This window comes from Anabas testudineus, chromosome 5, assembly GCF_900324465.2.
Source record: "Anabas testudineus chromosome 5, fAnaTes1.2, whole genome shotgun sequence".
Taxonomy (NCBI): Eukaryota; Metazoa; Chordata; class Actinopteri; order Anabantiformes; family Anabantidae; genus Anabas; species Anabas testudineus.
This window is the reverse complement of record NC_046614.1, coordinates 889,743-912,564: the sequence shown is the minus strand read 5'-3', so window position 1 is coordinate 912,564 and position 22,822 is coordinate 889,743. Positions and strand designations below refer to the sequence as shown.

The following is a 22,822-nucleotide window of genomic DNA, read 5'->3' as shown; positions in this document are numbered from 1 at the left end:
TTCACTGGAAAAGTCAGCAGGTCAGGACGAGCAAAGCTTCTTTTTAGGCTCCATTTACCACACACCTGCCCTCCAAACAAGGAGAGCGTGCGCTTATCACTCCGTTTTCTTTGCACTAAACACTGCTGTTACTTCAGCAGGAGGGAGCTCACAGGCCAGGTGCTGATGCAAGACACTGAAATAGACTTTTACAAAGCTTTAGCTAAAATACCGTTCATTTAATGTGGTCGCTTTCTCCTCCCAATCATTAGGTTGTTGCTACACATACACCAGGCATTAATATCATCTCCACCGAGATAACTCGGTTAGACGGAGCATGTGTGTGCTTATGCGGGAGGGAGCATGTGCACACATACGTGCGTGCCCGTGTGTATCTGTTTGTGTACGCACACGTGTGGATCTTCAGCAGATGAGAGATAAGTTATCTGGCCCCCTCACCACCTCCACCAACCCCCTCCCCTGCCACATATTAATTAAATCAGGCCGGTGATATATGGACAGATTACTGGGTATAAAATGTGTTATTTCCTTATGAAAACAGGCCTTGGGAGACATCCATCAGCCCCAATCAAACTCAGTTTGGGGCTCACTACATCATGTGTGAGCATGTGGCCCACCTGCCACAATCTGAGAGGTAATCTGTACTAATACACGATTGTCGTCACCAGGTTTTTGAATGCCCACAACAGCCTGCATACAGGGCTCAGAACCTTTTACAAGTAAATGACTTGGACACTGGCAGTGAAAGAGCAAACAGTTATCATAGACGTGGTCAGACTGAGACCAGCATGTATCTGCTGAATTTCAGGTCACTTACTCTATTTCTTTATTTACGTAAGGGCAGCGAGCTTCACCATCATAAATGGAGAAAACGTGGATAAAATGTGATGTATGTTTTTTGGCAACTCACTTATTGGCACATGAATTTAGATTTTCCTTAACAACGCAACAAATAGTCTTGTGGTGACTGACCAGACTAGTTGTACTTAGATCACAGTGCTGCTCAGTAATAACGGGACTTGAACCTCACCTCTTATCTTAAAGGCCAGTTATAACAAAGTGGTTGGCATTACCAGGAATTGTAAGTGGTGTTGTAAGCCACCTACTCTGACACCACTTTAGACACAGGCCTGACTTCCCTCCAGGCCGTTCCACAGTCACACACACTTTGACTCATGTGTCCCTAACTACAGTAAGAACGGCCAAGCAGAAGTGCAGCCCAGGTGCTGAATGCCTATAAGTTAAATACTGAGCCCACCCAACAGTCAGTCAGCACTGAAGAAACTGTATGACAAATAAAATGTCTTCAAGAACTTCAAGCAAGTCCAGTTCCTATTGACGATTCTGAAACTTATCACGTGGAACCCGCTATGAATTCTGGGAAATCATCTGCTTTTGGGCACAGGCTTCGTGTTAAGAAACAAATGTTCTGTCTCTATAGTTATAAACTATAGAGTTATGCAGTTATAAACTGAACTACGGTTAAAAACTTGAGCTGTGTTGTTACGTCTGAACAGGATCTTTAGGGTAACCATGGCTTGATGATTGAGAATCTCCATGAACAGTTGTCGTTATAAAACTACAGAATGATTTGAACTTATTTTAACCTGTGAGAGAAGGTGTTTGATTGATTTCTGTGTGTACAGTTGATGCACGAGTAGGAGCCGGCCATTTTGTTTTAGTCCACCCTGCAAACGGTAAATGTGTGTAAAGAGGGTTCAGAGCGGGAAGAACAGGAGACAAAAGGAAGAACTCGTTTTTATAATGTCTATTTTGTGACTTATAGAATTTAGCTGTTAAACCAGAAATCCACAATGTGTTTGTTTTTTTCTATTTTTTCTGTCTGTCAGAAATGACATTTTCTATAGTCATCAGCAAAAATGATGAATTTCAGTATTTATCCGGAAAAAAGCTGGAACAGACCAGATATTTCAGACATGGAAAAATGTGTCCCTGCTCTACACTAACTTTGTAAAAGTGCAAGAAATGCGTTCCCGTGTTTCTGTTTGATGGGCCCTGACCACCCAGTTGTCTACCTCTGGTATACGCCCCTGCACAGAGACTGCTCAGCCCATCTTCTATTAACAGTAACAGTTAACACTTTTCACTTAACTATAGTCGCTATTTTCCCTCAAGGCAACCATCTAATTAACTGAATTTAGCCAAGCCTGATGACAAAATCAATATGTGAAGACTCTTAGACACAGCGTTATTCTGTTGATGGGGGCGTCAGAGCTTAAAAGCTCATATGAGTCACTCTGGACGGCAGTGACAAGCAGCCTCTTCAGTCATTTACTGTACGTTAGAGGACCTGTTGCAGCTTGTTGCTGTTTGAGCTGCGCTGACTCAAAGGAAACGCTCTTCACAAAGTGAGCCAGCCGAGCACAAACTTTGAGTTTGACCTTATTAGATGGACGGCTCTTTGTTGCTGCAGCAATTGGAACAGGTTGGCAGGTTTGCCGACGTTTATCAGAGCACATTAGACCTTCGCTGGGCTTCCATTAAACTTAATGAACATTTAAATCCTTTAATGGATTGAAGGGAATTGAGAGCAGCAAATTATCAGCTAGACGCTCTCCGCTGGTGTTGATAAAGACACCCGCCGATGGAACTTGAAGAGACGCATTTGAGACAGCAGCCTCCCCCCTCTTTTCCCTCTCTTCATCTCACTTTGCTCCCTCTCCACGACTGTCTCACACTCATTTCTCTCCCCCCGCTCCCCATCTCTGTCTTTGGCCTGTGTATTCCTCTATCACACTGCCTCTCTTTTGTTTCTAACACACGCTGCGTTGCTCTGTCTGTCTATAACGGAGCAGAGGAGGCTGTTCCTGCAAAGCCAGATCTCCGTCATTCATCAGTCCCCATGAAGACAACATCATAGAGATCTCTCTCCAGGAGGAATGTGCTAACACAACCAAAACACCAGCCCATTACAGAGCTGTCAAGCATCGCCTGCAACCTTCTCTCCCGGTTTCTTGCTCTTTTTGCTTCATCCTCTGCCTTCCCAGTGAGGGTTCCTCCAACCTACATGGTAGCAGAGTGGAGAGAAATGAATGCTGCTACAATCGCGGTGAGTATAGCGGGGACGGCCCAGGGGGTTGCTGAAGTCTGGCCAGCCCTGCATCAGGTCGCGCTAATGGGTGGAGAGGCCTCGAGAGAGACCCCTGCTTTGTGAGGCCTCACCTGCTTCTGGCTGCAGCTCAGGAGGACCGGCAGACCAGGCTGTATTGATCTGGTAGCTCCTATATTCCTGTTGACAGCTGGCTAACAAGGCTGATGTCTCAATAAAGAGAGGTGCCTTGGGGAGGAAAAAGGGGAAGGAGCCGGTCGGTCGGTCGAAAGCAAACCTCCGTTAAGACTTTCAGAGGTAAGGAAAGGTTCATGCCCTTTCTGCTTTGACACTAGTTACTATTGAGCAAGAACTGAGAATGAAACATGGAAAAACACAAAAGTGTAACAAGCACTTACACGACAGGTGAGGGGTGAATTGGCTTTAAATGCTTTGAAGTGAAACAGAGCAGTAATTCAGTCACTTGCTGTTAATGTCAAATTTATAAAACTCTATTTCACATTTTAAAGGAGAACTGCTCAGTAATTAACACAGAGTTCTGTGAGTCCTGTGCAGAGCACGGCGTCTAGCACACGTTCTTTTAGTCTATAGCCCTCCACATCTCCCAATGCTCTTATATCTATTATTGACTGCCAGCTCTAAGTGATCGGGCACAACAAGCAAAAGAAGTGAGTGGAGGCAACACACCGGCAAAATAACTGATGAGGCCGCTGATCAATTTTTGATGCGCAAAACTTGAAGATACAGTTTGGACACTGCTCCTCGCCTCTCCTCGTCTGCTGAGGTGTTCTTGAGCAGCACGCTGTAGCAGCTTCAGTTGCTAAAATGTGCTTCTTTTCCCCCCAATCAATCCTTCCCTTCCACGCTATTAATTATGACTAATTGTTGTGCATTTTTCTCTCGTGATGTTACTAAACATGCAGCAGGCACGCTGTTGACTGATGACAGATCAATGCAAACAGCAGTGTCTGTAGCACTGATCAAAATGCTTGTTTCTTCTTCTTTTTTTTCCACCACAAAGACACAAATTTATCTTTGGCTTTTATTGCACAAAGAGAAAAAAACTGTTGCTTGCAGCAGTCTGGCTCCTTTCAACTTCTCCCTCTTCATTTCCTGTTTTCCCCGAGATTCAGTCGCTGCTAAATTACATGTTCAAATCCTAAAATAATGGAAAAAAAAAGACGCTAATCTTCGCTGCTCCTTATTGTTCCCTGCCTCTGTGTCTCTTTCCCCCTGTTGGTCCCGCTGCAGCAGAGGTATGTGGTAATAATCATCCACCTACAGTTTGCTCATTAGCTGCGAGTCCTGCTCCCTGCGTGAGTCTTTTCATGTTCTTCTGTACCGACAACAACCTGAAGAAACGCTCCGTGTCCTTGCTGGGAACGCAACGGTGTGAGACAGCGTGCAGGAGTTGAATCAGGGACAGTGCCCCGCACACAGGAGGGGCCGCTTGGGGAAACCACCACCTCCGTGCAGACAAATGATTCACTACACAACAAGTGTGGGAGCTGCAGGAAGATACACTGTGTGTGTGTGTGTGTGTGTGTGTGTGTGTGTGTGTGTGTGTGTGTGTGTGTGTGTGTGTGTGTGCTTGGCCTACACGGATTTGAGCAGAGCTGATTCAAATACTGATCACACTATTTCATGCTGCTAACTTTAATGCAGCCATTTTGGTCCCGAGTCAGTGTTTTTCGCTCAGAATTGTTTCCTTGAAAACACTGAATGAAGGATGTTTACTGCTGTGATGATGTTAATTCAGGATTTCTATCTTTAGTGTTTAACTTGTATTGATTCTTAGTCTATTGAGCTGTGACTATATGTAAAATGTGCTTTTGGCTGTGGTACAGCAGGAAAATGTTACTTCTATGGAGGCAAAATAAAGAAATATCTAATGAAATCAACAATCAAGATTTATCTAATGTATCCGTTCATTTCTTTAACAAATTAAAAGATAGCATTATTATAGTTTTTTTCTCACAATTTTATGATTGGCTGTCGAACGTCCAATCACATTAATGGCCCCACACTGTTCGTCCTAGCTGGCTGGCACAGACTGAGCTTACAATGAAATGTTGAATAAAAACTGCCAGAGTGAAAGTAAAGACCTGCATTAGTCAAAAACATATTGGAATATTTCACACCATAGTTAGTTTTATGAATTGTGCACTAATTTAAATTTTGAACACTTTACAAATCCATACAGCAAGTAAGAATGTCAATAATCATAATAATAATAATAATGGTGTAATAAATAAATGCACACATACTGGTCATGCGGTTGAAACGTCCCACATTATAATATGATATCATTTTTTTAAATGGCTTAAAATGATTTGAAGCATTTTTGCTTCCAGCTATTTTTCATTACATGTACAGGGAGATAATGTATTGTTGCTCTCCACTGAAAACCATATGCTCATAGTACTACTACTACTACTACTACTACATACAAGAGCTTTGGAGGTGCACGGTTTTCAAAGGTCAACTACAGGATTCATCGCAGTATTTTTTTTTCATTTATAGAAAAATGATTTTGCAATTAAATATAATATACGGATATTTCAGCACGTGCCTGGTTGTACTTGCAAAGGATTGTCATCATTTCAGACGCTATACTGTGTCCTTGAAAATAAAATGTTTGGGTACAAGCTGAGCTCTGGAGGCTTTACCTTCCTCCGCTACGTCTCTGCTGGTCTGTTACCGATTCCAGCTCCTTCTCTCTTCTCTATTCCTAAATTGAAAACAGTGGCAGTTTGATTGGACAGTGTGCTGTGTGTCTTTCAGGCACACGGTGGATTGACAGCTAAATTCTATAAGTCACAAAATACACATTATACAAACGAGTTCTTCCTTTTGTCTCCTGTTCTTCCAGCTCTGACCCCTCTTTACGCACAGACACATTTACCGTATGAAGGGTGGACTAAAACAAAATGGCCGGCTCCTACTCGTGCATCAACTGTACACACAGGAATCAATCAAAGCATCTGTCTCGTCTGTGTGAGGGCTCTTGAATGTGAGTGTGTGTTGTGTAAACGCTTACCTGTCCCTCCATCAGTGTCATTTCCAGCTCTCTGGTCATTTCAAAGCTTATCTATCTCCGTCATGTACATATAATATTTGTAATTGCCCTCGAGTCGGACCGCAGCCAAACCAAAGCGAAAAAGAGAAATTCAATTTTCGGCCCAATCGTTTTTGAACCGGACAAAAAAAATGTAAAAGTCTGTTAGATCTCAGCTATTAGCTTGACTTAATTTCTATTTGTGCCCTAATTACATCCGAACTGGAACAAAAGCAGATATACTTGTTGCTATTTGTGTTTGAGATGATGCAAAATCTAATTTTGGGGAAACGTTCCATTCACGATGCTCTGGTGACTTTTTATCACGGCGTCTTTCTAGGGTGACTAGAAATCAACTGATTCAGCCAAATTAATTAAAACTGTGAAAGTGCCCCTCTCCTGCCATTTTTCTTCAAGGTGCACAGTTTTTATCTCATGGCAGGAGAAAAGGGGGGGTGCCTGGAAAACCATTACACATTCCTCCTCACGAGTTCAGTTGTAGATGTATGTTTCCAGCTGGGGAGGAATCAGTATATGACTACATACAGAACACTGTTGGAGTACATGTGCAGTGCATGGGTTCCACAAAACCACCTGTGAACATATTTTATGTTCATATGTTCATCATATGAACAGTTTTTCACATTAACTGTGTTGTTATTAGCAGCACTGCTTTATTGATTCTTACATTTTACATGCTAATGACAGTTTTAGGGAGATTTACATCCCTGAATTGTGAAATGATCACATTTAAAAACCCTTTGAATAATTTTATGTAATAAATAATTACTATAAAACACAGTAAACACTGTTTGAAACTAAAATATACATTTAGACCTTAAAAAATGTGTCCCAGCCATGTTGTTTTTTTTCTGTAGCATACAGTAGCAACATATCAATATTAGCGTGGACTGAAACAAATATTTATGGTGTATTCATTTACATAGTTTTGCGTTGCACATAATAATATTTAATTAATTTAATCCATGTTTCAAATGATTCTTGTCTGTTGTCTGCTGCAGTTCTACTCTGACTTATAGACAAATGATAGATATTAAAACTATCTCATGAAAATGCTGCTTTTCACAATGAACCCTTGTTTTGCACAATTTATTTTTGCATTCAACCTGCCAGTCAATATTAAGTAAGATTAAAAAAAAATAAAACAATGTCTTAAAATTCAGCATAAGGGGAGTTCAGAGTTGTGCGTCTTTATTTATCTGACTGAGCTGAAGCGTTCATCAGTGAAGGAGCAAAGGGCGGTCATCACAGGACGGGTTGAATGAATTTGAAAAGCAAAAGATGCGGGGAAGCAAAAATGAGGACACATGTTCCAGTTCAAACAAGAGCAGAAGGAAATAAAACGTGACATGTTAATAACAAAGGACTTTAGTGGTGGGTTGTAAATGTGGCGGTCACTCGGGCAACACATGAGGCCGTATCGACCGCCTGTCTGCCTCCTGCTCCGTCTGACCTAAGGCGACCCGACTCTTCTGTCCTGCTTTTACAGAGCTTAACACAGCATAAGTGTCTGCCCTCGCCTCTCCACTGCTGAGGTGATCCCACCTGAACCACAATACTGATCTCTCACTGTCTTTCTCTCGTTTTTTCCCACTTTTCTTCCTCTACTTCTGCTGCTGCTGCCCTCCCTCCCTCCCCTGCAGCGGTAAGCTGGATGTTGCTGTCAGGTGGTGAAGAAGGCCCTAACAGTCCAATCGCTGCTGTCACTCTGCCTCCCGAGACCAGACCTATGTCAAGGACCCTGTCAGGCACACACACACACACATACACACACCCGAGAAGACACACACACACACACTTATAGAAACACGCAGAGGGACGTTGTGGCATGCTTGTGTGGCATTAGTTGAACAAGTTACAACAACAGTTTTCCGTCTCATAGTGGAAAGACAAAGGACAAGGAGGTGGAAGCAAACAAACCCAGGTTTAAGAGAGCGCAGCTCGTGCGCACGTATAGAAAAACGCACATCATTTGAGAGGAAATGCACAATGGAGAAAATGCAGGATGTTCACCTCGGATCACATATAGGAAAACAGCGTAGATCCACACACACACACACACTTTCACGTCACTGCCTAACCCCGCTGCAGACACATGCGCTGTTACTGCAGCTGACACGCAACCCGGGCAAAGATAAGCAATGTCAAGATGAGTTCACACACACATATGGAGACATCACCCAGATTTCATTGAGTTGTACTGAGCAAACTTTGATTCCGGGTTAGGAAACACAAACACACCGTCTCTGCAAGTGTGTGTTTACATTTCTTGATATGTGTGTGTGTTTTCTAGGAGCCCCACATCTATGAAGTTAATTCACAGTGTCAGAGCATATATATTATTGAATTCACACACACACACTCTTACCTTCGTTGCTGTTAGTTCCCGCCGTGCCCAGAGCCTGTAGTGATATAGTCCATAGCAGCATCGCAGCCAGCCCCGGATCTGAAGCCATGGTGTTCTCCCTCACACCCCGCCAGTCTCCCTCTGCCTCTCTCTCCCTCTCTCCTTCCTCTCTAACTCCCTCGCCCTCGCTCTCCCTCTCTGCCACTCGCTGCTTCTCTCTCCTCTCCTCCTTCTTCTTCTGTGTCCCAGGGTTGAAGCGAGAAGCCGGCGCTGAAGGGGAGCGTGTGTGCGTGTGTGTGAGGAGTGTGTGCGTGCGAGCGCAAGGGCTGCGAGCTCATTGGGTTGGAGTTAAGAGCCTGCCTCTGTGGCTCTCAGTCTTCAGTCTGCCGGCTCCCTCACACACACACACACATATACATACATACACTTTAGGCAGGCAGTGGTGAGGGTGAGGGGGGAGGGACAAGCGCGTCTGTCAAAGTCTTAGCAGCCAATTAGAGCGCAGGATCAGCCCGACTGTGCACACTAAGTGCTCCCTCTGTTGCCACACCTACCCATCCTACCTGCCTGGCCAACTCTCACTTTCTGTTTATCTCTTTGGGTCATCTCTCTCTCTCTCCCTCTCTCTCTCCCTCTCTCTCTCTCCCTCTCTCTCTCTCTCTCTCTCTCTGTTATTTACCCTCATTTGTCATTGGCTTACTTCTCCCACACACACACACACACACACACACACACACACACTCACCTACCCAGTGGCAACTGGCTCACTGATGGGATGAACTGGAAACAGCAGCATGTCTGCAAGGCTCAAGGACAATGATCGGCCATCGATCCAGCGTATTATATTCATAAAGCTATTATCTGCTGCATGTCCAGGTGCAGCACAGTGTGACCTCACATGTGTGTCTGTTATTCAAGGGCTGTGATCAGGTATCGATTCATGTGAAGATGGGGGAACTCACGCACGCTTTTCTTCACACTCAGCTGCGTGTCGAAGTAAAATCATTACACACACAGTGCGTGGTTCACAAAGGTGACAGGAGATAAGATTTAAGTCGTTTGTCACTGCAGTCAAAGTCTGTTTACAGCGCTGATGTTCACGAAGTAAGAGTAACTTTAACACTGTACAGCTGACAAAACAAGCCCATCACCAGGTCCATTTAGAAGCTGCTCCGAAGATAATCGTGTGATTTGCCCGAAAGCCCCAGAACAGCTTCTAAATGGCTTTGGCATGAGATTGTTTTCCTCCTAAACAGCATTTACAGTATATAAAATAGAATTACAGTGTTACGACAACTGACATCAACCCTAGACTGTATTTATTACTAATATGTATTATTAACATTGTTAAGCTAATTATAGTTGTACAACTAATAGTGCTTCTGCTACTAGAAATAATAGTGGATAAAGTTTTGTGTTAAGTTTTGTCAAAATAATACTAGAAATGTGTGTTTTCCTACTAAAACCACCATTACTACAATTTTAAAAACAAATATAAATTAGATAATCATAATATTAACAATAAAAACAATAATAATAATTAGTAGTAATTGTAATGGTAGTAGCAGCAGAGTTTATTAATATTATTGTCATAATATAAATGCATAATATTTTAAACACAATTATTATTATTAACATATACATGTGAATGTTTTTGACATTATACCGTGTCTACAAATAGTGTTATACTATTTAATTTTATTATGCTACTACACATCCACAAACAGTATTATTATTATTATTATTATATTATTGTCATTATTATTATGTGGTTATTATTTCTAATACTACTACTAGTCTACCAATTTTGCATTCTTAACTGTGTGGTGTGTGTTAAAAATAAATAAATATATAATTTTATTTATTTATTAAATTAATAAATAATAATAATAAGAAGAAGAAGACGAATGTTGGCGATATAAATAATACAATTTGGATTTAATTATTAGAAAATAATAACCTTACATATAAATCATTTAAACGACTTTATAAGTGAAAGGATTATCTTATTTTAAAAGTTGGAAGTGTGGTCTAATGTGTACAGGATGAGTGTGTCACAGTGCTCAGAAGTGTGCAGCACTGCTGTACGCCCTGAAAGCCTCGGGACACGGCAGCACAACACTGTCAACGCTCGGCTGCCACCACGACAAGGCTGCTGCTATAGAGCCACTGCTGGGGCCACTTGAGTCGCCTCTTACATACACACAACAGGAAGGAGGGGAGTTCTGCTCGTCCTACAATTTATTGAAGACTGTACCTGAGGAGTACCACAGAAGATTGAGGGTGAACAGAGACACAGCTGGCCTGCAATGACGAGTGTCCAGGCCAAATTCAGGCAGTGCCAGCCGCCCCCCACCCACCTACCCACCATTAGGCCTGGAGACACAGGGGTTTCTGTTTGAGTTTTTAATGCTTCCTCCAAAGCACGTACAGGGGAGCCTTGTGCCTACGTGCAATGCCCCAATGATTGGTGGACCAAGCAAGACATAAACACAAAAACGCAGAGGGATATGCATCTTATGCAGGCAGACGTAGTTATTCTGTGTATCTGCTTTGTCCCCGGTCTGCAGTGTGTGTGTGTTCAAGTGTGAGGCTTCAGTGCTTTACCACTAGGCTGCACTGTCAGTCTGCCTGTCTAATAGGCTGCAAGCCTGTGAGGGCGGCAACATTGTCATCCTCACCCCGACGCTCCAATCTTTTTAAGACCAAGGGAAAGAACGCTCTGCGGACCAGCAGAAACCCAGAAAAAAAAAACACTGATTTTTGTCAGTGTCTGATGGGAATGCACCACCAAAGGGATTTACAGAGAAGGAGCAGGCTGACAAAAAGAGTTCAAACACATAGAATTAAATTAGATGTTTCTATTACTGGTAAAAAACAACAATTTATGTAGGAATGATTTCCCATTAAAATAAACAGCCTGGAGCGACTCACTACGCAAAAGTAGAAAATATACAAAGTGTATGTTCTGTGTTTTTTATCCAAACATGTTCCTTTTTAGTGTATTGAACCAAAAAATAGGTGTGTATCAACACACACAAAAAAAAAAAAACTCACGCTAGCTGCCGACTCAGTCACCTTTTGCTTCTCTAGTAATTGGTTTTTAGTGCAGAGGCACATCAGTGTGACATCTTAGTTTAGGCACCAGTGTAAAGTCTTGTAAAGTCTCTCATTGCTGCCTAGAGGAGGGTGGTAAACAATTTCCACATTCAAAAACAAAATGTCCAAGAGTGTGTGAATAATAGTACTCTGATGATCAGCTATTATACAAATAATAGTGTAACTCAGAATATGAACATGAAGGAGTCATACTAATATTCCAGGGTCATTTTGTCCTTAATTGAAGTAGTGTGAGTGAGAGAAACGTGTGACAGACGTGCTATAATACACACACACACACATAGTGGCAAGCTCATTAAAATGGCTCCCCATAGCTCTCCACTCTCACAGTGGGTCTTTGAGAAGACTTGTTGTTGTATACTCGTACACTGTATGCATGCACCATAATGAGAACATTTACTAATGCCTATCGCCACGACAACAAAGTGGGGAGTCCCCCGTATGTGTGACCACCACGTGAGAATCTGGGTTCCCGGTGTGGGGGCATGGGTGGGGGTGTCATCTGTGGCTAGCGTTGGGCATTAATACCTTAAGGTGTGTGACTGCATACGTGATCGCATGTGTGTGTGTGAGTGTATGACGTATGCATGTGTGTACGAGGCAGCGAGCAGATGGCGGGGGTCAGTGCGTGCCTACTGTTGTGGGGCTTGTTGGTGTGTGTTGGCTAAATATAGCGCGGTTGTGACAGAGCTGCTCAAAGCACAGTCACCGACTCTGTCGCCGCTCTCACTTTAATTCTTTGATCAGTTCAGCTCCACTTATTTCACCTCAGTGTAATCCAGTCACTTCAAAGCAAGTAAATTCATTTCAGGTAAATTAATATCAACTATAAACTAACAAACCGTGGAATGACACTCAAAGCTGTAATTTCACCTGACAAATGTTATCATCTCCAGTTAGCATAGCTGTTTATTATCTGTTGTTTTAACGACGTCCTAGAACTTACTTTATACCCGTCTGGTAGGATGTACTAGTACTAATGATAATAGTACTTTATTGTTTACACTCACCTCTTTTCCACTAAGCCCGTTCCAGGACTAATTATGGGCCGGTTCTTCATTTTGAAGCAGCTCTTCATGATTTTATAGCCAACTACGGCGCCTAACCAGGAAAACCTGTTCCACTAACCGGAGATGCTGTAGTTCACACACGTATTTAAGTTGGAGAACGTCCTTCAATTCCTTCATTCCTGAAACATCACACTTACAACAAGAATTGGATAGAATGAGTAGACTGTGACCTTTGACCTTTGGCTGCCAAAGCCTGAAGAATTTTTCACGGACAGTTGTGGCAAATTTGAAGGAATTGCCCTAATGCATTTCTGACATCAGCTCTCAAGGATTAGATAATGATGAGGCCACTATGACCCTGACCTTTGGCCTCCAAAACTAATCAGTTCATCACTGACTCCGACTGGACAGGTGCAGTTCCATTCCCATCTAAGTGTTTAAAGCGTTCTTCACATATCACATTCACTGATGGGCCACAAGAACTGGATGAATGACCTTGTCATTGTCTCTGTGACCTTGACCTTTGACCTTTGGCCACCAAAATCTAGCTGTTTCATCATTGATGTTCAAGTTGACATTTGTTCCAAATTTAAAAACATTCCTCCTATTCAAACTCTTTTAATTCAATTCAATTCAATTCAATTCAATTTTATTTGTAGAGCGCTTTTTACAATTGACATTGTCACAAAGCAGCTTTACACAACCAAAGAACAGTACATGAACAGTGTATGTATATGAGTCATAATAATGTGATTGTCCCTGATGAGCAAGCCGAGGGCGATGATGGCAAGAAAAACTCCCTGAGAAGGCAACAGGAAGAAACCTTGAGAGGAACCAGACTCAACAGGGAACCCATCCTCATATGGGTGATTACATGCTGTGTAGGCAGCAGTTCAGTATAACAGCTAATGTCTTTAAGTTAATATGGAGTCCAGTTAGTTAATTGCAGGCAGACTTGTTCCATTCCTTGACTATCGAGCGTTGAGTCGAGACCTCCTAGAAACGGCTTCCGACGTCCGCCGAGGCCAAGACCAGGACTTCATGGTAGTGTGTGACGAACTCCAGTCTCCAAACGCATCCCAAAGGGCAAATGGTGGATCCAGGTGACGAAATCTCCAGCCAGAAGTTGGGTATCAGGATGAGTCAGACAGGTCCAGAGGGCAGAGGGTGGAATGATGTGTAGCTCGACAGAGAGACAGGAAGAGGGAAATAGAGAGGAAGAGGGAAAAGAGAGAGGGAGAGGGAAAGAGAGAGAAGAGGAGAGATTGCAGTTAGTTGTGATCACAGTCAGATAAAGTTTGAGGTGAATGTATATTTAGTGTAGTGCAGCAGGGACTCCGGCAGGACTAATTATGACAGCCTAACTAAAAGGGTGGGTTCAGAAGAAAACACAGACATGAGGGCGCACTGGGATGTAGAGCAACCAAACACTTCACCATCAACAAACCTGAGTGATCAGTGAGAGTTGGGAAGACAGCATCTAAACATACCAGTTCACCATAATGCTCTACGTCCATGAGTCCTTCCCAGATCTATTTACTCAAATGCTTGACTAAATAGGTAGGTTTTTTTACTGGTAGACTTTTGAAACATCTGCAGGAAGCATCGAGATTCATTAATTCAGGACACTGACTTTGCAATGATCACAAAAACAGTGTTTAATAAAACTATAGCATGTGGTTAAATTGGTTTTTACCTGGGTACATGCATATATATACCAGTAGGACAGTGGGTGAGCGAAGCTGAGATGTATTCTCTCTCTGTAACATCCCCTGATGAAGGTAACTGCTCAGTTTGCAATCACAAACTCAGCCAGCCGAGTCTCATCTAATCTAGTCTTAATCTCATCTGGATGGCTTGTGTGATCAGACTCTGCACTGTGACATTCATTTTCTTTAAGATTCTCATTTTTAGTTCTTCTTCTCTGCCCTGTCTGGCAACAGCGGGACAGAGACACTGAAAATATTAAACTATTTAGATCACCTGCAAAGACCTTTTTCAGCCTCCTCGTCTGTTTTGCTTGTCATCTTCCAATTGTTCACTCCCCTCTCCAACATTGAGGTCACTGAACTCCTATCAGTGTGCCACGGTTTACACAGCTCCAGGTCAGAGGTGCTGCACTTACCAGATAGACTCACAGAGACGAGCTTTGTGACTAACATTGAATCACAACAGGCAAAAAGTTAAATATTCAGCAAACAATTGCACTTCATGATAAATTCTATCACACAACAGATGGTGGACGATTGTAATTAACAATAACAATTACATCATACAGACACAGTATTATATATGTTTTTTAACCATTTTAAAACAATTTCAACCAGTGAAGCAATAACAACAGGGTTGTACAAAACCCACTCTGTTGATGTGACTTTGATTCCAGATAAAGGCTCGAACGATGGTTCTGAAGTGGTCTCCTCCCAGAAGATTCCAGAAACGTTGATGATGACAATCATCTCTTCACAGTGTTGAGATACTTAAGAAGATTTCATGATGATGCTGAAGGTATTGCTTTATGTCATTAAGAGACACACTAGGATGCTAATCAACAACAAAAATAGTGCAGGCCCATTCAAATTGAACAGAGAAGGCTGAACAGTATTAATAATAATAAAGTTAGAATAAAGTTTCTCAGGGAAGAGAACTTTGAGTTCAGAAAGTATTTATTTTGTCTTTTATCTTATCTCTGAGCATTTGTGATTGTTGGCATTAAAACAATCAAGTAGTGTGGATTGAAAACTAGACCGATTAATACTTAATGATCAAGTCTAAATAGTCAATGCTTTTTATGTGCAGTTCTTCATCTGTATGTGGCAACTACACAGGGTAAGGGTTGGGGTTAAGGAAAGAAATAAAAAAAACATTAATTGCATCTCTGTGATGTGATGGAACACCTCATCTTTTGTCTTAAAGGCTGAGGACAAAGGCTACACATCCATTTACCTCCCTGACCTTTAGCTACTGCCTTGCTACATAAGAGACACCGGACTTCATCTAGTGTAGATCATGATGTGTGGAACCTTTCAAACATGACTCTTGGGCAGAACAATGAAATACATGGACCCACTAAACATATTAAGAGCTACAGTAAGTTGGTATCCATACTGTCAAACTATAAAGATAAACAGCCTAATAATCAGAGGAAAAAGCAAATCAGATTTTTCTCATGTTGCACTACCTGTGTCAGCAAAACAAACCCAGCAAACCTTCGAAAGGTCTATATGGTCACACTGAGCTCTCTGGACCAACAAAGTGCCTTTTTGTGTCCGTTCTAAAAGCCTTTCTCCAACTTTTATGAACGTTAATGCTAATCATGATATTCATTGTAGGATTTCAATCATTTCTTTAAAGTTGCTACCTTCCAGCAAATCTTTTTATGGGCAACTACTCTCGGTCTGACCAAGTAACCCCACGACATCTCCAAGAGCATTCAGGTCTAGTGGATTTAATGAGCCTCGTTTTCAGCTGAAACTTCACTCCTGTTACCTGCTGCTAATCTGTAATGCTTCCTTTGTGTAGCTAGGACCAAACAGAGCCTGACTGTCTGTCTAACGTACCTTTATGAACAGCTAAAGCACATTTAGACAAAGTGATGTGCAGACAAGACAGCCTGATGTTACTATGTTATGCTTTGCGTAATGAGCGTTGATTATTCAGTCTATTTTACCTGCATATGTTACTGATTGCTTCACTCATTTCAGTTCTTCCCCCTGTGATTTCTTGTCTCAAACGACATACATTTACAGGACTTTTTTCTCCTGCTATCTTTACAATATTACAAGTCCTGCAGTTTCTATGATGGTTGTGAAAGTGTACAGCCAAATATATTAATGACTTAATCCAGCAAGGCACTTTAACGTCAAAGGCTGAGCTGCGCCCTCAGTGATAACACACAAACATCGTCTGGAAAGCACGTGTCTTGTCATGTCAGTATGTCTTGTATTTCAAGGTGTTCAACATTAACTCTTTAGTATGTAAGAGAACTGGAAATTATTTTATTTTTCTAGTGTTTCTCAGTTATTCATGTACCTACCCAGACACCTCACCCTGAAGTTCACACATTTACCATCCTGTACCTGCAGAAAGGTGTGAAAGTAAATATTTGATCTATATAAATCACAATTTTAAAAGAAAAGCCACTAATAAACATGATGTTTTTCAATTGATAGCCAGTAACAACCTGAACTATAATCTCAGCATCTGATTTCAGTGTAAAATGTGATTTATAACATACAGTGACATGAAAAAGTATGTAAACCTTTTGGAATTTCATGGTTTTCTGCATTAATTTCTCTACTTATTCCCCTAGCACTATGAGGTTTTTATGGTTGTGTTATTATTTTAGGAACATCATATTTGTTGTTGTAATAGACTTAGATGAAGATCAGGAAAAGATTCCCATACTTTTTTCAAGTAGCCTAATGATGAATCAATCTATCCTTCATTTATCTATCTCCACTTGTCCTCTTAAGGGTCGTGGGAGTACTGGTGCCTATTCTGGGCCTGCAGGGTCCCCAGTCTATCACAGGGCATGGTGAACCAAAAAACAATTCTCCAGAAAACGTTCTATTTGGTTGAGCTAGCTGCTAAGAGAGACTCAACCTGTGCCATTTTGCTGAAGGTTTTGTCTCACACTGAATGATACCAAACGCGACTTTTATGCTGTTGATGGTTTCCTGAGAATTGTGCACACAATTTAGTACTCACTGTTTGTGATCTTAGCTCTCAGAGTGTTTATATAAACTGTGTGTGGCATAACTTTTGCACAGCAATTCTGGTTGTACAAATGTACACTATCCTTATTTGATCATATTTAGGTCAACATATTCTAGAAACACTGCTTCCAGTTATTACTACTTTGCCATTATTTGCTATTAAAATACTTTTAGTAAATGTTGTCTTTTGATATTTCACATTGCAATACTTGAAGGAAAGGCAAGGATACTTTCCTTTGAAGTGCTAGGAGGTGTTAAATGTAAAAGTGTTTTTTATAACAAACCTACAATGACTAGAGTACTTCCCTAAAAAACTTTAAACTGTTGTACCACTTCAAATTCAATACAATAACAATAAATTAAAACAGAATATGAAATATAAAACAGCAATATAAAATCACTGCTAAAACAAGATATTCCCAGCAGAGTGGTTAGAACTTGCCTGAAGAATACTCTACTACAAATGCAAGTACCACTTCAAATTCTTTATTCAAGTTGATGTAACACAATTGACTTAAAGCACTAAAGTATTCCACTAAGCAAACTGCGTACCTTAAACAGTATTGAGCTTAATTTGAAGAATTATATTAACTAGTAATGGGTATGAAAGCTTTGGCTGTCAAGGCCAGACTTATTTTTAACTTTGCATATCACCTGGTCGTTAATTCATTAAATTACATATTCTATTTGTTGATTAGACAGCACACCTACACCTCTGGTGTGGCACAGAGGAGAGCAGTGAGCTTTGCAACTCTTGGAATTGAAGCCTGCAGCACATTCTACCAGGATGTAAGGCAGCTTTGATGCAGGGCTGACACAGGTGGCACCATGACCGGGTCCCGCACAAACTCACAGAAGTTCTGGAGGCAAACAGAACCAGCCCAGTAACATCTCAGAGGTGGATTCACTGTGTTATGAAAGGAGAGCAGGCCCGAGCCAGTACTGAGTGGAAGCTGCTGTTAATCGGTTGCTCAGGTTCCCAATGGAGGTCAACTTATCCTCCCTACGACCTGACTTTCGACCTGACAATCTCGTGGCAGTATGGAATGCAGGTCAAAGGGTAAATATGGTGAAAGTTTAGATCAACAGCAAATTAAATAGGTGCAGATGACAAAGCTGAATAAGGAATAGGAACAGTTTCATATTCGATCTGTTACACATGCTTCTGATATTGCTTTGTGAAGATTCAGTATTTCATAACTCAGTACAACAATGATTTAATGTCAGCACACAATCAACAACAACCCAAAATTAGCTGAAGATGATCTGTCATTATATAAGGCCCTTAATAAAAAGAGTGTGTGTGTATGTGTGTGTGTATGTGTGTGTGTGTGTGTGTGTGTGTGTGTGTGTGTGTGTGTGTGTGTGTGTGTGTGTGTGTGTGTGTGTGTGTGTGTGTGTGTGTGTGCTAGTGTTTTCTCCAGAGAAGAGGGTTTTATCCAAGAACAATATCAATAATAAGGCCAAACTCTGTGTATGTGTGTGCTGCTTTAAGTGTGTATACAACAAACTGTACATTTGTGTGTGTGTCTCTGGGAAAAAAAGAGTGTGAAAAAGGGCTTTGCAGGGTCAGGTTTGTTGTTGTGTTAATACAGTTTATTGCTAATTAGCACACTGCCTTCTAGCCTCAAGTGTCCTCTCACAGTACACTCCATTTCCTAACAATCAATTTTCATGAAAACAAGAATTGGCCCTGAAACTACAGTCACAATGACCCAGAGTCTTTGTTGTTCCTTTTTTTTTCTTGGTTGTTTTCTCCTGCTTTATGTTCTCCATGAGCATGACATTTCAGCACAAGACTGACATCCCAAAAGACGAATAGCCAAAAGTGATGAGTTGTCTTGTATCTTGTCTCTAAGAAAGCTTGTCTTGACTTGTTTGGAAACCCCGAGAGTTGACAGACTGACAGGAACCGCTCCACTGAGACTCTGTCAGACACTGTGTGTGTGTGTGTTGGTCTTATATGTGTGCCAGTGAGGGTCACAGAGTGCCTGTGTGACACATGGCTTGTTGTATCTTAAATCGGGAAAAAGAAAAAAGACGGAGACGGGCTCTCTGGCCAACAACTTACACAGAGACGTGAGAGTGATATTGATCCTTTTACCCAGCTCTGTGAAATAAAGCAAGTAATGATATTTCCCAAAATATTGAAGTATTCCTTACATGTATTCTGCTGGAGTACTACTACTTACAGTATATATACTTCACTGTGTTGTCAATTGAGCTTGTGAATCAAAAGAGAAAAGAAAAAACATTTAGGACAAGGAATGAAAAGTTCATCACATGTCATGGCAAAACCCAAGCCATGAAATTCAAGGAACTCTCTGTAGACCTCCATGATAATATTTTTGGGTCAGGGTATAAAAGCATTTTGTAAAGCTTTGAGTCTTCCCAGAGGAACAGTTGCCTCAATCATTTTGAAATTGGAGAAGATAGGAACCCCCAAGACTGTTCCTAGAGTTGGTTGGTCAGCCAAACTGAGCAACCAGACAAGAGGGACCTCAGTCAGGGAGGTGATCCGGTACCCAACAACCTGGCAGATGGATAATCCACATTAAGACAGGTCAGGACTTTATGTTATAGTGGTTAGAAAGAGCCCACCTTCTGTCTGGGGTTTGGTAAACAGCATTTAAAGAGCGTTAAAGAGCAAGTGTGAGGAAAATGAGACACAGTGAAACTGTGGTCACTCAAACACCAGGTGCTGCACGTCCCCATCCTAATACGAACTCTGTGGTAAAACTGTGTAATCTTTTGTGCTTAGATTCTGCTTTGTATAAATTGTAAATCTGTCTCCACTGTCGTTGGTATTCATTGATGGACCAGAGGCGGCATTGATGATAGTTTGTTGCTGGCCGTTACATTCAGTATATAAAATATGAACAACACGTGCTCTACTCCACAGGCTAGCAGATGGAAGGTGTAAATCTGAAAGGTGTTTATATCTTAAACCACCTCATCAACGGTACAGGTTCAGGAAAAAGTACACCTCCTGTCTCAAACATCTTCATAGACTGTACTGGATTTATTAGCTATAAGTAATTAGGATTCAAAGTTCTCATTTGTAGGTAGGGCTGCAACGAAGAGCCAGTGTTTCCATGTTTTTACACTTACTATAGCCTGCATGACAGTTGCTGCCTTTTTTCACAAGGTATCATCTGAATCTTTATTTCTAATTTATTTCAGCATTCAAATGCATCATAATTAAGAATGAAAAGTTAACTTTAAAGCAGCCCTACATACAGAAGAGCTAATATCAGAAGCCAACAGAACTGAGCTAGATTTACATAAACTAAAACCCCAGCAGTCTTTCTTTAAACCTGTGTCCTTGTTTGTGAGATGGCAGCACTAATCACTGACCCTGCGTGCTACCCCAGGAAAATATTATCACCTGTGTTGGCTCTCCTTAACAAATAAATGTGACAAGGTGACACAGCACTAACGGAAACACTGATACACCATCTCCCGCCTGTTTCCCAGAGTCTGCAAACTACTTGTTCTGGTGCTTTCATCACCTCTGTTTCTGTACACTGTTTGTGTTCTCTTAAAGCACGCTGTGACAAATGTCACCAGACCTCTATAAAAAAATTGACCTACACAGTTATAGGGGTCTTATAGAGCAAAGAACTTGAGAGAAATACATTTTGGCAGCAGATTACACTTATAGTGCCTGAAAGATTTTCTATTTAAATCGAAATGCAACAGTAGAGATGCTGTAAAGAAGCTGCCAGTATGGTGTCCTTGTAGTGAGAAAAGAACATTTATTAAAGTAAGTGCAACTATTGAAACTGTCAGGATGTGACTAGTTAGCTTTTACTTATTAGAGCCTCACAGCAACAATCATAGGCCCAGACTGAGGACCTTATAGAACTGCAAAATAGTTTTTTTGTGTGTGTATTTACCAAAGATGGAAAAAATAAACTTTATTAATCCCCAAAGGAAATTTAGGAAAGTGTCAAACTATTTATTTAAACAAAAATCATAACTGATGCTTTAAACTAATCATATGAATGTAATGCTGTGGCCACAGTGGTGACCAAGGGTCAACCCAAATAAAAAAAGGAGAGAGGAAATTCGAAAAAACACTAGAGCAGGGATTCTCCTGGTCACTGGGTCCTCGAGGCGCACTGTGCTCCTTAATTTGCCTGTATCAGGTTTATTCAGATAAGGGTGGAGTGGAAGAAGACAGAGTAAATTGGTATCTTTCGACTGACCACACCTGATCCAGGTAATCAGCAGTGAGTAGGGCAGGGTTAGACATATTGTATTTCTTGTCCAAACCCAACCCTGTGCAGTGTTTTTCTAATATGGCCCACGTGCTTCACTCTTAGGCCCATGGGTCAAACCGACAGTGTCCCAAACCCAAACATGATTTGTACATTTCAAAAACCCAAACCAAACCTAATTTGGCTCAGGTGTTCACTTGCAGAACCTGAAGCTGTTCTTCTTTTGCAAACTGTTGCACCCTTAACTTGTCAACCATCTTATCCGTGTTGTGTAGAGTCTACCTCTCACAAGAAAAGGATACAGTTTCTGGTTTACCAAATTTTTTTGAATTGTAAATTTTTAGTTTTTCTCAAACAAACAGCTGTGACCGCACCACTCCCTGCGTTCCGGGTCATTTCTTATGTCGTTGCAATTATCAGAACAGAGATAACAAACCGCTTATATGACAATATCTTGCTACAATAAAGATCTGTTTGTCTTCTATTTGAATTGTTACTGTGACACTACTTGTCACCGAGGAGGAATGTAGCAGCAGGTAGCACCTTCATACAGTAAGACCATATGATCTGACTGCAGCACCTCCTTCTGTCATCTCCCAACGCATCGCCTCGCTCATTTACACTTCAAAAAGGAGCCTAGCTGCTTTAAGGAAGCACTTCTTGTGTGGGCACAGGTGAATATAGGCAAGCCTGTGTGTGCATAATTAGAGGAAGCTTTCTCTCTGTGGCCCCTTGAGGTTTCTTTTACAACCTGGAAGCAGTGATGTCAATTCATTTTGCTGCATTTTATGAATCTCCCTGCACCCATTTTCATTTAAGGCGTAGAATCGATAAGGGACAAATTGTGCAGCTGATGAACTGCGATGGCCCCACTGTGTACTGTAGGTGGGCGTGACCTATCACAGCGGCGCTGGCGAAGGAACACGTACACACTACTGTGCTGGAATAAACAAAGACAGAAATAGATCTTTAGGTATTGTGCAACTTGCTGCAGAGACAACAGGGTCGTCCTCTCTCAATCCTAGTCTGCGTCTAAGGATCTCTTTATCTATGACAGACTCTCTCAAAAGGGTTGTGTGTTTTTTTTTTTTTAAATGAGCATGGAAGAAGGAGGGAGATGGAGAAGAGGAGCTGGAGCAGGAGGAGAGAGAGTGAAGAGAGGTAAACAAGGACTGTCACCAAACAGCCAGAGAGAGTTCTTTGTCACTTGCAGAAAGAGAGCAAACAAGGCAGGCAGAGCGAGAACAGAGGTGTG

The 22,822-nt window shown here is 41.5% G+C and overlaps 1 protein-coding gene across 2 annotated transcripts in view; it reads right to left on the bottom strand.

The window, feature by feature from the left end:
- The window catches only part of epha8 (eph receptor A8), a 94,924-nt gene extending 86,197 nt beyond the window's left edge, over positions 1–8,727 (bottom strand). For both annotated transcript variants that reach the window (XM_026344592.1, XM_026344591.1), the window contains exon 1: positions 8,518–8,727. In XM_026344592.1, coding sequence (XP_026200377.1) covers positions 8,518–8,605 — 88 coding nt within the window. In that variant the 5' untranslated portion in view covers positions 8,606–8,727. The remainder of the gene's footprint in view (positions 1–8,517) is intronic.
- Positions 8,728–22,822: the final 14,095 nt, after the last annotated feature.